The sequence below is a fragment of the Cydia splendana genome, chromosome 26 (genome assembly GCF_910591565.1).
Source record: "Cydia splendana chromosome 26, ilCydSple1.2, whole genome shotgun sequence".
Taxonomy (NCBI): Eukaryota; Metazoa; Arthropoda; class Insecta; order Lepidoptera; family Tortricidae; genus Cydia; species Cydia splendana.
Window position 1 is genome coordinate 7161845 of NC_085985.1, and position 18780 is coordinate 7180624.

General features: G+C 36.4%; 1 protein-coding gene and 1 long non-coding RNA gene across 2 annotated transcripts; both read right to left on the minus strand.

Annotated features, from left to right (window-relative positions):
- Nucleotides 1-4928: 4928 nt before the first annotated feature.
- Nucleotides 4929-6966, minus strand: LOC134803273 (zinc finger protein 808-like). The gene has a single exon (XM_063776024.1). It carries the CDS (start codon nucleotides 6845-6847, stop codon nucleotides 5009-5011), a length of 1839 nt encoding a protein of 612 aa, XP_063632094.1. The 5' UTR covers nucleotides 6848-6966; the 3' UTR covers nucleotides 4929-5008.
- A 1082-nt stretch (nucleotides 6967-8048) lies between these two features.
- Nucleotides 8049-10449, minus strand: LOC134803479 (uncharacterized). Its single transcript, XR_010145989.1, has 3 exons — nucleotides 10236-10449; nucleotides 9916-9978; nucleotides 8049-8141 (listed from the first exon to the last, which is right to left on the minus strand). It is a non-coding gene; the product is annotated as an uncharacterized LOC134803479 (long non-coding RNA).
- Between the last annotated feature and the right edge of the window lie 8331 nt (nucleotides 10450-18780).

Below are 18780 nucleotides of genomic sequence, written 5' to 3' on the forward strand. Positions count from 1 at the left end.
ACGTCGATATATTGAAATTATGTACAATTTAACACTTCAGACATTATGACACACTAGACAAGTAGCCATGTTGATACTCTAGACCAGGTGGACCGCAAGGCCCTCACCTCACTCTCAGGCAAACCAAGTAATGGCTTAGCACTAGGGCTTGCAAATATTCGAAACTTTCAGGTATTCGAATATTCGACTTTTTCTGACGACATATTCGAATATTCGAATAATTATTCGAATATTATAAAAAATAAGAAAAAGAACGAGAAATCGGTTTATTATCGTTTTATTCAAAAGCTTATTTCACATATTGCTAAAACTAATGATATTTTGCAGAAATCCACTTAATTGACTAGATTTTATCATCCTACTATGAGATGCCCACATTTATAAAAACAAGTAAAACGCCAAAATAAGACATATTCAATATTTCTAGATAAAACTTTTATTATAAATGCGCCGTTGAGTGAAATAATATAACTTTAATCATCTAAACCAAACCTAGGTATGTAAGAAAATTTTTTTAGTAGGTAATTATTTTCTGATTTAAATTAACTTGTAGTCACTCAGAGGCCTTAATTAATGGTCGGCTTAATTATATAATATTGGAATATTTAAGGGAAAAAGTTAGTTGACTACTGGATTATTTGTCAGCTAAAGGTGCATAGTTAGATTACCTAGTTGGGCACTTGGGCAGGTTTGGTATGATCAAATTTGAGAATTGCGATAAGTGCGGGCAAGGTTTAGTCTTAATAAACAGAATGACCCTTTAACTTAAAACTTATGCACCGTAAAAATAACATACTTTTTGATTTCGTTTTCTTTCAAATTGAGTTAGGTTTCACTGTATTCACGAAGTCTATCGAGAGGAATACAGTAAAAATATTATTTCCTTCGTATTTGGGTACCTACCATTACTCATTCACTGTAAATACCCGGAAAACACACAGAAACTGTAACTGCAGCGGATTAAATAGATTTTTTATAGTAATAAAAAATATTCGAATATTCGAAACCTGAGCGGCCGAATATTCGAATATCAAAACAGGCCGAATATTCGACAAATTCGAATATTCGAATTGCAAGCCCTACTTAGCACTGAATGGTTCAAATTTATGCGTTTTGTTGACGTCAACTCCTGCTGTGCTCTACCTATGGGCGCCTGGGTATAGTAGATTGTTAACCAAGGGTTGAAAGGCACCCATTTCTGTCGAGGTATTTTGGCGCTCGAACGCAGTGAGAGCGCCAATAGTCCGAGACGGAAATGGTGCCTTTCACCCGAGTTAAACACTCTACTTTTCATATCGAATGCGAGGAAACCAAACAAGACAAGGCAATTTCGCAAAATCAGTAATTGAAGTACCCAATAGACCTACGGCCATGATTTTTTTCCTTAGGACTTACTTGCAATCGGAGACTTTACAAGTGTGAAGATTAATAACCCCTAGCGAAAATCATTTAGATTGCAATATTTACGAAAACACACATTTTTTAACAAACTGCAGTAATTTTAAAATGATTTGTTCATTATAGTATGAAAATCAGCGGGATTGCCTCTTACTTTTTAATTTTATACTTTTTCGTTCTAAAAGCCGCAACAGACTACCGGACCGCACCGCGACCTTGGTGCGCCGCACCACGTAATAACATAATAAAAGTATTTTAAATATCAAATAATAATTTAATTAATAATATAAGAATTTTTTATCTTGTATTTTATTTTATTTTCATGAATATTGTGCGAAATAACTTTAAAAACCAATTTAATATCGTACAAACGTTTAACTGTGGCTGTATAAGATTCTGCCTTTGCTCATTTACGCAAGTGTAAGGTTTAAAAAAAATTTTTGGTGTATTCCTTTTGGTTCCCGCCTTATGAAATCGAGTAAATAGAATTTAACGAAAGAAATCAAGAATAATTTGTTTTTAACAATTTACTTATATAATTTTTTATAAAAAGAGGATCAACGTGGGATTAGTAAAATTAATCAATTACCAATTGTTGCAGGCGAGGAAATAAAGACCCTATTTTTCCATTTTATTTCCACCCACTTGTTCATGGGACGGGGACGCAGAGGAGTACACCACTTTTCTGCGCTAGAGCATAAACGTATCACTTTCTGCGCACCTTTTAGAACAACAACGACCCACTTTCAGAGCATGAGATATGAAAAAAATAAAACACAATTGTTTGCAAACAAATTTACTTCACCTTAATAGTGCATATAAAAATGGTACTGGTGCTCGACGCGGTCCCAGTACATGTCATTTTGAAACTTAAGTTATTATTAATATAGGTGACATCAGGGGGTCATCTATTGGGCATTAGCATGTCGAGCATTAGTACCACCACCTTATTGACATTTGTATATATACAATTTTTTTTGCAATTCAGTTAGTGGTTGATACATTCGTATTTCCTCAAAGGTTAGCTGAAAGAGATCCCTTCTACCTGCTAGGGATAAGTAAAGCTTCTCGGTATACTTAATATTGATATAAACGGGGTTAATAATATTATAATACCTACAAAAAAAATACTTCGTTACCCTTAGCAGTGGGGAGACACTACTCCGTTCGGGCAAATTCGGCTCCATTCGGCTCAGCATTAATCCGAGCAATTATTAGGGTTATAACACTTTAGGGTTTAGTGGTGTTTTATTAATATCTCCGTTGACATTTGTTGGGACGTCAGTCTTTCCGTGACCACAGCTGGTGCAACTCAGCTGAAACGTCGGAATTAAAGGTAAAAACAATGAAATTATATCGCGGTAGACCCGTTTGTGTAATTAAATATAATTATTAGGGTTGACACCACTTGACGTCCTTTTGCGTGCACGACCACAGATAAGATAGATGATAGACTTGAATTTTGTCAACCCTAAATAGCCGAAAGGGATAGTGCCATACATTAGAAAGGGACACATGACTCGTCCCTGAATCGCTTTTGATGACTGCACTTCAATTCAAATTGTATTTCAAAGATCAAATGTAACGTTTTTTGTTTCCTTTCCTGTGAAATTTCCGAGAACTTTTCGAAGTTTTTGGAAACTTTCCGTAACTTGCCATCGGTATTCACATGTGCAATTGAAAGATAGACGTTAGCATAGCTTCTCTCGGTCGACTATACGATATTTTGTCTGTAAAAATGTATCCAGCAATATGGTGACGTTGATAGAATTAAATAAAGAAAATAAAAAAACCGGGCAAGTGCGAGTCGGACTCGCGCACGAAGGGTTCCGTACCATAATGCAAAAAAAAACGAAAAAAAAAGCAAAAAAAATACGGTCACCCATCCAAGTACTGACCACTCCCGACGTTGCTTAACTTTGGTCAAAAATCACGTTTGTTGTATGGGAGCCCCATTTAAATCTTTATTTTATTCTGTTTTTAGTATTTGTTGTTATAGCGGCAACAGAAATAGATAGATAGATAGTTTATTCCATAACAATTTTACAATCATGTCGGAAATATCACAAGTGAAATTTAACTTACGAGCTACTAAATTAATCACAATTTTATAAACAACATGCATTTAACTTAAACTAAGTATACAAAATAATAATAATTACAGTTTTTTATGTCAGTTCAGTCACGTTATGAATATTATACAAACACATTGAAAAATAACTTATAAATTACAGATAAAGTCATTAACATCGTAGTAACATTTAGTAATTAAGAGGTCCCTTAGCCGGCATTTAAAGTTGTTTACATTATGTATTGATTTCAGTTCGATAGGGAGGCAGTTATACAATTTTATTGCTTGATATCGCACACAATGGTGAACAACTTTCAATTTAGGCGCTATTAAGTTATCCAAGTCCTTCCTGCGTGTGTTCATTCTAGAAATTCTTTCTTCCTCGGTCTCGTATCTATTTAAGTGTTTAACGACACCAGTCAGCAAGACCAGAATATAGAGACAGGGTACCGTAAGAATTTTGAGCCGGACAAAATGCTCCCTACACGACTGCCACCATGGGATTCGGACCATGATTCTGATGGCACGTTTTTGGGCAACAAATGCTTTATTTATATTATATTTGTAGCTTTGACCCCAAAATTTAATGCTGTATCGCAACCGGGACTCTACTAATGCGTAATACACAGACTTTAGTTGTTTTATAGTAACTTCGTCGCGTAAGCTCCTAAGTGCATAGCAAGCTGAGCTGATGCTATTTTCCAGCGACTTGAGTTCTTCTCTCCAGTTAAGATCACTATCTAGATGTATTCCAAGGAATTTAACGCTATCTTCAGTGGCAACGTCAGAGCCTTCTAAGTTAACGTGTAGGGACTCTCTACTCCTAGACGTTGTTCTAAATAGCATAACTTTTGTTTTATTCATATTCAATATTAGATTATTGCTATTGAACCATGTCTGAAACATTTTGAGCACTGCGTTTACTTTATTGTTCAGTTCTTCTGTATTCGTTGAGGAAACTATCGCGTTTGTGTCGTCTGCAAAGACTACTACTCCAACATCGCTAAATTGTTTACAAATGCAATCAATTAAATCATTGACAAATATTACAAAAAGAATAGGTCCGAGAATAGAGCCCTGCGGCACCCCTTTATTAATTTTAGCGAATCTGGAACGGTATACTTTCTGACAACCATCTTCTATCGATTTCATCTCTACTAGCATTTTCCTGTTTAACAAGTATGATGTGAAAAGATCTAATACCTTACCCCGGACGCCACAGTAATTCAGCTTGTACAATAGAATTTCATGATCAACCGTATCGAATGCAGACGTCAGATCAAGAAACACACATACATCATCTGTGAAAATTTCAACTGTCTAGCTATCACGGTTCGTGAGATACAGCCTGGTGACAGACGGACGGACGGACGGACGGACGGACGGACAGCGAAGTCTTAGTAATAGGGTCCCGTTTTACCCTTTGGGTACGGAACCCTAAAAACCATTACAATGAATAGCAGTAGAGTGAAATTCTGTTGACTGAATCCGAATATAAAAACAATGTGCGATTATAAGCCATTTTACGAAACAACAAAGTTATAGTATCCTGGATATATGTGTTTCAACATGTTTCATTAAACTTATTTCATCGAAAAAAAGTGTTTCACATATTTCGCATTCGTATGATTGTTCATCGGTGTGTATTTTTTTATGTCTCTCTAATTCAGATTTTAATGTAAAGTGGTTGTTACATTCTTCACATCTATACGGCTTCTCTCCGATGTGACTCATTTTATGTGTCTCTAAACTATCTTCTTGACATAATTGCTGGTTACGTTCATTACATTTGTATGGTTTCACGTCACTATGGACTCTTTTGTGGATCTTTAAATGATCTTTTCTTGTAAATTGCTTGTTACATTCTTTACATTTGAATGGTTTTATTCCACTATGGATTCTTTCATGGATAACTAAATAATTTTTTTGTGTGAATTCTTTGTTACATTCTTTACATTTGTATGGTTTCACGCCACTATGGACTCTTTTGTGGATCTCTAAATGATCTTTTCGTGTAAATTGCTTGTTACATTCTTTACATTTGTATGGCTTCATTGCACTATGGATTCTTTCATGGCTAACTAAAGAATATTTTAGTATAAATTCTTTGTTACATTCTTTACATTTGTATGGTTTCACGCCACTATGGACTCTTTCGTGGTACTTTAAATGATCTTTTCTTGTAAATTGCTTGTTACATTCTTTACATTTGTATGGTTTTATTCCACTATGGATTCTTTCATGGATAACTAAATAATATTTTTGTGTGAATTCTTTGTTACATTCATTACATTTGTATGGTTTCACGCCACTATGGACTCTTTCGTGGATAACTAAAGAATGTTTTTGCATGAATTCTTTGTTACATTCTTTACATTTGTATGGTTTCACGCCACTATGGACTCTTTCGTGGTACTTTAAACCAGGTCTTCCTCTGAATTGCTTGTTACATTCTTTACATTTGTATGGTTTCACTCCACTATGGATTCCTTCATGGATAACTAAATGATGTTTATGTGTGAATTCCTTGTCACATGCTTTACATTTGTATGGCTTCATTGCACTATGGATTCTTTCATGGATAACTAAAGATTTTTTTAGTATAAATTCTTTGTTACATTCTTTACATTTGTATGGTTTCACGCCACTATGGACTCTTTCGTGGTACTTTAAATGATCTTTTCTTGTAAATTGCTTGTTACATTCTTTACATTTGTATGGTTTTATTCCACTATGGATTCTTTCATGGATAACTAAATAATATTTTTGTGTGAATTCTTTGTTACATTCTTTACATTTGTATGGTTTCACGCCACTATGGACTCTTTCGTGGATAACTAAAGAATGTTTTTGCATGAATTCTTTGTTACATTCTTTACATTTGTATGGTTTCACGCCACTATGGACTCTTTCGTGGCACTTTAAACCAGGTCTTCCTCTGAATTGCTTGTTACATTCTTTACATTTGTATGGTTTCACTCCACTATGGATTCCTTCATGGATAACTAAATGATGTTTATGTGTGAATTCCTTGTCACATGCTTTACATTTGTATGGTTTCACGCCAGTATGGACACTTTCGTGGATCTTTAAATGAGTTTTTTGTGTAAATTGCTTGTTACATTCTTTACATTTGTATGGTTTCCCTAGAGTGTGAATTTTTCTATGTTGATTTAAAGAGGTTCTTGTTGCAAATCGCTTGTTGCATACGTCACACACGTGCGGTCTCTCTGCAGAGTGAAATCTTAAATGCTTATCCAATGTTAATCTATTTGCAAATGTTTCTTTACAAACTCCGCATGGATAAGGTTCCAGCAGTGTATGTGTTCCGATATGTCGGATTAAAGTAAGTTTAGACGTAAATTGCTGACTACACATGTCGCAATAGTAGGTCTTCTTATTCGTTTGTCGTGCGATATGGTGTTGTTGATGTGTGATTAAACTAGAGTTGTGTGGGGTGTGTGTAGGGCGAGTATCGTGTGTTTGGGCCTGTTCCGCAGCGGGTGTGTAAGCGGGCACGTCCTGCACACTGCTGGCGGGGCTCGGCTCGCGGTGTGACGCCACGTCCTGCACACTGCTGGCTGAGCTCGGCTCGCGGTATGACGTCACGTCCTGCACACTGCTGGCTGGGCTCGGCTCGCGGTATGACGTCACGTCCTGCACACTGCTGGCGGGGCTCGGCTCGCGGTGTGACGTCACCTCCTGCACACTGCTGGCGGGGCTCGGCTCGCGGTGTGACGCCACGTCCTGCACACTGCTGGCGGGGCTCGGCTCGCGGTGTGACGTCACGTCCCGCACACTGCTGGCGGGGCTCGGCTCGCAATGTGACGTCACGGGCCACGGCTGGCTCGCGCGCTGGGAGTGGCGGAGGCGGTCGAGCCTCACGGAGCACGCCAGCGCGAGCTGCTGCCTACAGCGCAGGGAGAGAGGCGCCGAGCTAACTCCGTACGCGCCGGCTGACAGTGAAGACACTGAAACAACATATTCGCATTAGAGTGAGCCATGATGCAATAGTACCTGCGCCAGGTATAGCATTCTGAGACATGGCATAACACAAATTACGTCATGAATATGCAATAAACTATCATAAAAACGCATTATAATGAATGTAGGTAAGTTTCTGCGGGTCAATAAGTATGACATAAATCACATAAATTTGGCAAAAACGCTACTATACGAGTAGTTCGTTTTTTTAGCATTAGAAAGAAGGTAAACAATCTTGACGTGTCTTTTTATTAAAGAAAGATTGAAAAACGCTTTATAAAGACAGTTTATAATTACTTACAAATGTAAAAGATCGTATATGATTTATAATTGTAACAATTTGCTGTGACTTATTTTTCAATGGTGTTTTTAATAAAAAGACATGTCGAGATCGCTTACCTTAGAACTATAGAGAAGCTTTAGGTCCCAATAATTATAAGAGAGTTATTCCCTAATCGTTGCTGCGCCCGACACGGTGGTTATACGAAAAATTATAACTGTCAGTGAATATTCCTGACTGAGACTGAGAGCATAAGGATTTATATAGAATTTAGATGGTTATACCTAAGTCTACTATCTTTTACATTTAGTGAACATGATAATAAGAATAGAAAAGTGTACTTACATAACAGATGTTCGCCCGGCGGCCCGTCTTCACACGGCGGGACCGGGGACTCCTCGTCTGAACCTAAACATGCAAAGTGAACTCATGTCGTTTTCGAGAGTTTTTTAATGTAATGTAAGTAGCCCATTATGGTACAAATCAAAATTGTAATGGAGGTTATGTAATTGTGTTCTTACGTTTCTTCTCATTTTCATTTACCTTCCCCCTCAAGATCCCCGGCTGCAATTATTAATAAATTATGAGAGCTAGTGTTCCTTCTTCCAAGCTCCCATCACTTATTTCAACCCAGATATGTTTTTGTTCACATATGAGCAATTGAAATTATATCAAATGAGGGTGCATTACATTTGTTATAATTACTTTTCGTATATTATAGTTTGACATATCGTTATTTTGAATAACGTAATAAATGGCATACTACCGTAATACCTAATTAACGGTATACATAATGTTATTATTGATATAATGGTCATAAGGTATATTTACACTTCATCTAATATACATTGTTATAATTATTACATACTCTAAAGCATATTATTTATTATAACAAGTGACATCACATAATTATTTGTGTGGCATAATAGTTGCATGACATAAATAAATGGGTTAGGTTAGGTTGGAACTGCGACTCCGTACAAACGAATAACTACCTAACAAAAGAAGGGTTAGGTTAGGGTAGAACTTTGACCCTCCGTAGAATAAAATACTCTAACAAAAAAGTGGTTTAGGTTAGGTTTGAACTGCGGCCCCCGCAGAACGAAAAACGTGACAAAATTGGTTAGGTTAGGTTAGAACTGTGACCTCCCTAGAATAAAATAGCTAGCAAAAGCAGTAGGCCTGCGTACTAGTTATAAAAAGTATGTAAAACTTTACGTTATCAGTAAATGAAATATGACATAAAATTAGGCTTGAGTCGGTCCTGAAGTAAGAACTATTAAGAATGAAATCCCATCAAGGACCGAAAGGAACTAAATCTTTTTGCACGCTCTTAATCGGTCTTTAGGTCCTTTAGTTCAGTAGGATTCGAGAGCGCTTGACTGAGTGAAACGTAAAATGGACGGAACGAAACGGTTGTCAATGTCGCTGGCACGAGTCTGAACGTGATGAAAGAACGACGTGACACTCCTAAGCCCGTAAAATATGAAGGAAAATCAAATATATTTCGACATATTTGATATTTTATTAATTATGTTAAGGTGTTTTAATGTTTAATACCGACACATCGTATCGTACAAGTTGAATTGGATTCAGTTACCAAAGATTGGAAAGAAACCAATGAAAAATCGACTCCTATTCATTCCCGGCTCTCAACGACCGAACTGAACTAAAGGAACTAAAAGACCGAACTAGTTTGTTTGACCGATTGACCGAGAGCGGAGCGCCCTCTGTAGTGACCGAGCAGGCACAAGCCTACATAAAATGTTATACAATATATGTGTTTATACTTGATAAAATTGTATGAAGTATTACGTTATACAAAAATATAACATAACAAATGTTATTATAAAACATGTTTTTATACTATTTGAAAATTATATTACATTAGGCATTATATCAATGACAGTTTAGATGAAATCACAATATAATAAAGGAAACGTATAATAAAGATTACATTATAACATACAATAATATATCAAATGGCATTATAACAAATGTATGATAGTTTTTTTATAATTATATTAAGCATTACACACTCATCAAATGATATTCAGTATGGAAGCTGCACGCCTTACTGTAAGTAGCGCTCAATTTGTTTCCTTTTTAAATTAAATTAAATAAAAATATAACTGCTGCCAATTTATTCTACCAAGTTCTGAATACCACTTTAGATACTTACGTAGAGACGGCTCGGAAGGCTCGCTGCATGCGCCATCTTCAGGTTCATCTAAGTCTTCCTCATCTAAAATTTAACAAGTTAAAACATAACAACCTATTTCCTTGTTATTGGAAACAAAATATGTGATAAATAGCCACAGAATGACTCACTGGGACCAAACAATACGAGTATGTATATATTACTATAATAATACACAATACAAAACCACTACAGGTGTGCCTAATGCCTATAATATTAAAGTGTTCCCTCGATTTCTCCATAATTTTATCATCAAGACTAACTATGATTACAAATAACTTGATATCAAGCTTAATATTTACCTTTGACACTCAGTCCTCCCTCTAACCTCTCCTGCAGCTCGGCCTGGCAGTGCTGCACCTGCATCTTGAAGAGGCACGCCTCCCGCAGCCGCCCTAGACACACCTCGCAGATACCACTCTTGCCATTGTTGCTTGGTGTCAGCTGCAAAATGTAGTATATTTATTTCTGATGTTCAATTTATGTCTATATTATTTGCACACAAGACTCATAGCATATTCTTAAAAAAGCATTTGAAAGTTATAGGGCTACTGCTTAACTGAGGTAGAAATGGGCCAACTATTCAGAATTTGGCATGTTTTTTTATGTTCGTAATTGGCCAAATATTTGGCAAATTTTTATATTGAGTCATGGACTTGCCGGCGAAACTGAGTCAAGCTGATTTGCATGTTGTTAAGTAAAAATGTTACATATAAACTATTTGACACCTAAAACTCAGCTGCCTTCTAAAAATCACTGTGCAATTTCTGTACAAACTGCCAAAAATAAGCGGAAAACCTATGTTTTTTCTAATATAGAATATGATTTAAAACAAAGAAAAGATAATTTATAAGAAATTAAGAGATTATTTCAGGAATCAACACAGTAGTGTCCTATGTTATTAATAAGTAAGAGATGGAACTAGCGCAGTCAATAAGAGATGAAGATTCTTCAATGAAGCAGCTATTCACAGATTTCTATAAAAGAGGAACAAGTTAACTAACAATATGAACAAACATAAAACTGCTAATAGTTTTGGTTTTGAACTTGATGTTTAGGTAGGTTTATAAATTTACCACAGAAAAGATTTTTTTAAGTGTATATGTGACGTCCCACGGTCAAAGGTACCTTATGGCGGGTATGGAGTTATGCATACCGCAGTAATCTACAATAAATAAGCTATCGATAACACAAAAGATCAACCTTCTAGGTTGCGTAGTTACAGAGATATGATTTTTTGAAAATAATGTTGTGAAATGAGCAAAATTACGATAGAGAAGTTTTAAGTTTAGCCGCCTAAAAAACTATGTTCCTGAAGTAAGTTACATAGTTGACTACAAATAATAATCCCTTATATATCTGAGATTAAAAAAATATTGCGACTTGTTCTGTAATGCAAATAGAAACTTTTGATATCGACTGATTTATGTGTATACTAACCAATCTCTTGAAAATAAAGTTTTATTTCATTTTCACGATTGATTGCAATGAGCTCTCAAGATTTAAATTTTATCTATTAGAAAACGACACTGACAGACAGTTTAAGCAAAAAACAATACCGATTTAGAGGTGAAAATGTATTTTCTGACTTTTTCATATAAAATCACAAAATTGAATATTTTTACTTTTAATGTGACACACAATCAATTTTTCTGAGCACATATGAAAGAAATTCTGTCATTCAAATGAAATAAATCCTAAAACCCCAACTAAATACTATATTTAACCCCTTATGCCACTTTAAACTTACATAACAATAACAGTATTTGCTCCATACATTTACGAAAAGGTACCTTATGAAAATAAATCTAATAATACATCACTACAAAATATCAATCATATTATAGTTTATCTTTTATGAATAGAAAATATTAATTTACATTAAACTGCCCCCAATTTAATTAGTTCTTCGTCATAATAATCTTAAAAAAGACCAATAATTTGTATGTAATGAAAAGGTACCTTGTGGTCAAGTTACATGATGAGGCATGATGATGATGGAACAGTTAGGATAAACTAATAATATTTTGGGGTTAAGATGGTATAAATCGTCTATTTCTTATCAATAATATATTTCGGTTGCTATTGAAGATAAGCGGCATTGAGGTTCAATGACCTCAGATATTCCATAAGGTAATGCGTCGGGTATTGGCATTTTTCAGCAAACCAATGGCTGATTTACTGCATGCGACCAAACCAAATGAAGATTATTCTAGTTAAGAAAGACTTGACGAGAGTAACTTTGGTATAATAGCAGTCTACTTGGATTTGTGATGTCGGTCTATGTACGGTTATAATATTTGCGAGGCGCCCCAACCAGAACTGAAATTATCAAATTAGTTTTGCAGAATGCTAATACAGTTCTCTACCAAACTTCTTTTCCCGTATTGACTAGTTTTTTCCATAAGGTACCTTTTCTACTAAACTCTGAGACGACATTACTAGGCTTATAACTAACTTATAACAAAAATAAAAACAGGTAAACAAACGTTACGCATTAAGGTTTCAGATCACACAATAAAAAAAAAATGAGCATTTTTTCACCTCTTTACAAAACATTTAATATCTCCGAAACTAGAAACCCTCATAAGGTACCTTTTCCCGTGGAACGTCACATATTATTAAGTAGAACTTGTAATAATACCATATTGATAGAATTTTTTTGAGGTTAGTTTTCCAGCTTTTCGTTTAGTTGATCCTAAGTAAAAAACAATAATAGTAAACACAGCTGCAAGGGTCTTTACTCTGTGGTTACAGCAGATTTCGGGCAATGAAAATATTCTGCGTCGTTACTTACCTTGATTACAAAGCATTCTTCGATCATGACCGAGTATATTTCCGTTATGCCGAGACGGGTGTACGGTGTCCTCAAATCTTTGGTCGAAGGCCGCTGCAGGCAGCAGTGGCACTGGTTTAAAGATTCCATCACATCAGTACTTTAAAACGCTCTTCTATTCCCCAATTTTATCACAAACGTAGTGATTATATTCTCTTCGAACTAAACTACAAGTAGACCGTAGTAGTCAAGCCCGCTCCACACTCATGCGCGAAGCCGTGAACGCGAAGCCCCCTCCAGACTATGCGCGTGAATCGCGGGCTAAGCCGCGAACGCGAGTGTGGAGGAGGCTCGAGAGGAGTCGATTACGCACATCCGTGAATTCGACTCCACACTCGCGTTTGCGGCTTCACACCGCGATTCGCGCACGAGTGTGGAGGGGGCTTCAGACCTTAAAAAGTCTGCAGCGATTTAGAAATAGAAATAGAAATAGTTTATTCGTGGCATAAAAAATTGGTAACAGACAAACGAGAAAAAAAGAAGAACGAAAATTAAAATTTACACTTAACATTACAACACATATCATTACATAACAGAACAAGTAAATAGCCACGAAATGGTCCCGACTCAGCATGGTGTTAGCCTTGATGGGCCAACGCTGGTCTTCCGTCGGGGCCATGGACGAGTGAATCACGGAAACGGATAGTACACAACATTTAAATAATGAACAGTGGCAAAAAAACAAACGAGTTGGAAATAAATAAATAACAGTAATTCATTAATATTATAAAATAATTACATTTTATGGAAATAAAATAAAAACCAAAAGAAATAATGGCGAAAGACTAAAATGTGAACGCGACCAATTGTGACATAAGTGTCGAGCAGTTGGCGCCATCTGTTAGCCCCCATTCACACGACAGCTTTTTCAACGCGCGTTAAAAAAGCGTTTGAATGACACAAATGGATACGTGTGTATTTATTCACACGACAGCGGTGGCGCTTTTTATCAAGCGTTGTTGGATTTTCGACTTTAAGCCTTGGACGTTAAGTAGAAATTAGAGTGCGGACAGATTCAAGCGCTTTTTTAACGCGCGTTGAAAAAGCTGTCGTGCGAATGGGGGCTTACAACACAGCAAGGATTAAAACGCGTTAAGCAAAAACAACAAATATACGTGAGCCATAGTTCACGTGTTGGAAAGTTTTATAAGCGAAAATAATACATACTAACTACAATTACTAGAACTACGACAAAACATATTGAGAATTAAATTAAGAACTACGTAAAACAATAAAAATGAGTTTGAATGGCAGTTGCGGAAGGGACAGAAAAAGATGGTAAGTACTTATACATACATGAATATTTAAATGCAGCTTGTCTCAAGTTTGAGGCATTCCTCGCTAAGCTGGTGTTCAAGCATGAATTTTTTTAGGGTTATTTTAAAACTGTTAATACTTTGCAGGTTCCTGATGGGAGGAGGGATGTTGTTCCAACATTTCGATAGCCCACGCAGTGCAAGTGTCATTTTAAACGTCAAACTTCTATGAAATTATGACGTATACATAACATTTACACTGCGTGGGCTATCAAATCCGCTGCAGTCTTTGTAAGGTAAGGAGATATTTTTTTGTGGCTTTCCTACTAGTAGGAGATCCCACATATGGTCGACCTTCACCAATCTGTCTGACGGATGAAACTATGAAAATATGGAAGAAAGTATGTTCTAGAACATAAATAAATAGGGTTGCCTGAAAAAATATGGTCAAGGCTATTTTTAATAAATTTTTGAAAAAAAAATTTTTTCGGCAAATTTCACCGATTTGTCTGACGAACGAAATAAGTTTCAATGGAAAGTATACAACTTGTACAACATAAATCATCTAGGTTGCCTATCTTTTTCCGGTCACTATTACTATTATGTGGTTGCCGTGTTTAAAGGGGTGATTTTATATCGATAATTGCACTCATCTGTCTGACGCTTGAATTATACATCAAAATAATGGTAATTTTATTGCAAATACAATGGTATAGGGTTGCCTGTGAAAATCTGGTCACAAATATTGGTTGCCAGGCTTTTAATTAAAATAAGAAGGGAAGACTTTTAGCGATAACTCATAAACGGCTTAACTGATCAAGTTTGTTTTATTTTTGTTTGATTGAGTTTTTTCAGCACTATTTTCATGATTTGTTTTATATTTTTTGGATAGATGGTTCAAAAGTTAGATTTATTTTAAAATAGGGTTCTTCAAAAAAACATTTTTTGATAAAGTGAATATTTTAGGAAATAATCGCCTGGAAATAAACAAAATGTATGTGACAATTTTTTTATCGTTTCAACCTCATAGTGTGGGGTATCGTTGGATAGGCCTTTCAAAATCAATAGGGGTCTTTAAATAACATTTCTTGATAAAGTGAATCATTTCGGAAATAATCGTTTAGAAAGAAAAGAAAAGGTTTTTCCTTCTAACTTTTGAACCATCTGTCCAAAAAATATGAAAAAATCATGAAAATAGTGCTTAAAAAACTCAATCAAATAAAATTAAAACAAACTTGATCAGTTAAGCCGTTTATGAGTTATCGCTAAAAGTCTTCCCTTCTTATTTTAATTAAAAGCTTGGCAACCCATATTTGTGACCGGATTTTCACAAACAACCCTATACCATTGTATTTGCAATAAAATTACCATTATTTTGATGTATAATTCAAGCGTCAGACAGATGAGTGCAATTATCGATATAAAATCACCCCTTTAAACACGGCAACCACATAATAGTGACCGGAAAAAGATAGGCAACCTAGATGATTTATGTTGTACAAGTTGTATACTTTCCACTGAAACTTATTTCGTTCGTCAGACAAATCGGTGAAAGCCGAAAAAATTTTTTTTTCAAAAATTTATTTAAAATAGCGTTGACCATATTTCTTTAGGCAACCCTATTTATTTATGTTCTGGAACATATTTTCTTTCATATTTTCATAGTTTCATCCGTCAGACAGATTGGTGAAGGTCAACCATATGTGGGATCTCCTACTAGTAGGAAAACATTTAAATTCTGTTTGATAAATTGATTCCTTTACTTTATCTGCGAGCTGTAAAGCGATATCCAGACAGAATGATCAAATCGACCGATTTGATCAGAAATGAAATTGGCGTCAATCTCTAATTTTAGATTTATGGTGATATTAGACCCCTCTGAATTGGAAAAATGCTCTAGAACGAACATACTGGCGTCACAAATTAGTATCCTCCTGTCCGCACCTCATTTTAAGGCATTAACAGACTATCGCACCGCACCGCGACCTTGGTGCGGTGCGGCGCATTTATCGATAGTGTGTAAGGTTCCATCGCACATAATTATTAATAATAGCGGTGCGGTGGGCATGCACGTCGCACCAACTGACAGGTAATAATAATACTGGTGCGCTCCGCACCAATTTCCCTAGTGTGTAAATTGCATCGCACCGTTTGACAGCTGTCATTTTCAAATTATGTACAGTGGAATAATAATACTGGTGCGCTCCGTACCAATTTCCCTAGTGTGTAAGCTCCATTGCACCGATTGACAGCTGTCATTTTCAAATTATGACAGTGGAAGGCAATGTAGCCAGTCGATGAAATAATAAAAATGCGGAAGCAGTGGTTTAAAAAGACACAATTTTTTTAAGATTTTCATGGAAAAAGGTGCATTATATCACCTCACGCCCTTCATCTCCCTCTACCTCTAAAAAAGCGGAACCACATTAATTTAAATTCAATCATAAAGGATTCCATTGCAAAAAATCGTTGAAAAACACGGAAATATGGGACACTTGGCAACACTGGCGCACGTGTGCGGCAGTCTGTAAACTACATAGACCTGTATGTATGTATGTATTTCCTATTTCAGTGGTAAACTAGGATTGCACTTGTAACTAGTTAATAATCTGTGGATTGCACCGTTTTGACGGTTCGGTGCGATAGTGTGGAAGCCCAAGTCAGTACGAGCTATTCCTAGAACCGCTCCAAGGTCGCGGTGCGGTGCGATAGTCTGTTACGGCCTTTATCGGTAATATCCATAGAGGTACAATAATATAGAGATGACACGGGGGAGAGGCCAAACGACCGAACGAGATGCACTTATGGAAATTTCAGTAGGAGTAGCAGAGAAAGCGGTATTATTGCTTGTCCTTGTCACAGTCTCACTTTTTGTTTGTTCCCCACCAAAAATTTAGTATGGTTTATGGTGGGCAACAAATAACCCGACCGAATTACGTAGATTGTTTTTGGCATGTTGTCAGGAATGATAATTAAAACGTGTTTTTAATATTGTCGCTTTGCGTATGTTTTGTCCCTCATGGAGGCACGCGAATAGCTCATCTATGTAATACTAGGTCTATGGTAACTAGTCTGGATACGCCTTAAGGCCCCAGTACACAATGGGCCAGCGGCGGCCAGTCCAAGGGACGCAGCCATTCGGTAGAATGAGATAGCAATATCACTTGCTCCCTCTAACGCATAAATGCGTCCCCCAGACTGGCCCATTGTGTACAGGGGCCTTAAGCATGGTAAGCAAACGTTCGGAATTTTCATTCGATTTCCGTACAGAGTGACGGGTGGGAACGGGACGTCGTTCTACAAATGCATAGCGCTGCATATTATGTAATTTCGTGCGTGTGTGGCCAGTCTTTCGAAATGTTCCTAAATATAGCTGGTCAAGCAAATCTTGTCAGTAGAAAAAGGCGGCAAATTTAAAAAATGTAGGCGCTAAGGGTTATCGTCCCATAAACAATTTGAATTTCGCGCCTTTTTCTACTGACTAGATTTGCTTGACCAGCTATAATTTACGCAATCACTTAAGCGGCTTTCCATAGGAAAAGGCAGGAACCTTTTCCTATGGAAGAGCGAGAATACACGGAGCGTAAGATACCTTCTGGAAAGCCACATAATACTATTTCTGAATGCAATATTTTCCTTCCTTCTTGAGTAAGACACGCTTTAATTAAAATATCAATCTACAATATTCATACTTTAAACCTATGAATACCACACCTACTGGCGACTGGGTAAAAATAATAAAACAAATAATTGATAGTAAACCAATTTACTTGACGGTTCGTAATCGTGCATATAATAATTATTGCCTTTTTTATTGCAATACACTAAATATATTTATATTACAAAGTAAAACGAATCGGAAATATGAATATAACACAGTAATACCAATATGAGTAATATGACTGACGCTTCTCTCGGTATAATTAATAATAATAAAAACTGTGTACATAAGTTTGCTATAAAGTACCCTCAAATGACATGACGTGTGTCACCGTGCATATGTACCTACAGTCAGCCAGTTTGATTCCTAGGTCACTACATATAGAACCATGTCCTAATGAAACAACTTGTTCATCCTCTACGCCAGTGCTTATTGAGCGTTGTATGTCATTTATATAGTAGTTACAGAGACAAGGTTTTATAGTGGCCTATGGGAATCAAATTGGTTGACTGTACAAACACTGTCCCGGAGAGCCTGCGCCCTTCAAGAGTGTTCCTTTATGGGCATTGTTTAGATCAACTAAAGGAGTCCCATCGCCGGACAAGGCTCGTAGCCTTTGTAAAGAATCCTTGGAACATAAAAAGAAAGCGTCCGCCATTGTGATCCGGCCGCCGCCGTGGAAATATCTCTACATCTAAACTTAGCAAACAAGAAAATCGGCGTTTTCCTTCTCAGTAACACAGTAATTCACATGTACTGATGTGCCGTCGAAAACTTTATTAAATTGCGAAATTTCCACATGGTAAAATTTCGAAAAGTTCTCATATTTTTGAATGGGAATAGAAATCTACCATTTCCAGAAAAAAAAATCCATTGATTTCAAAGAAATTTTCATGAAATTTCTGAGAACTTTTCGAAACTCTCCGCAACTGGCACGTCTGTATTCAGATGTGCAACTGAAAGATAAACATTAGCAATCGTAACTCAGGGTAGAGGTACAGGGCAACAGAGCTGACCAGTATGTTCAGACCCCCGCGCTGTTCTCCTTCAATTAGACTCCATAGAAAAATTAGAATCAGTTATATAATAATATA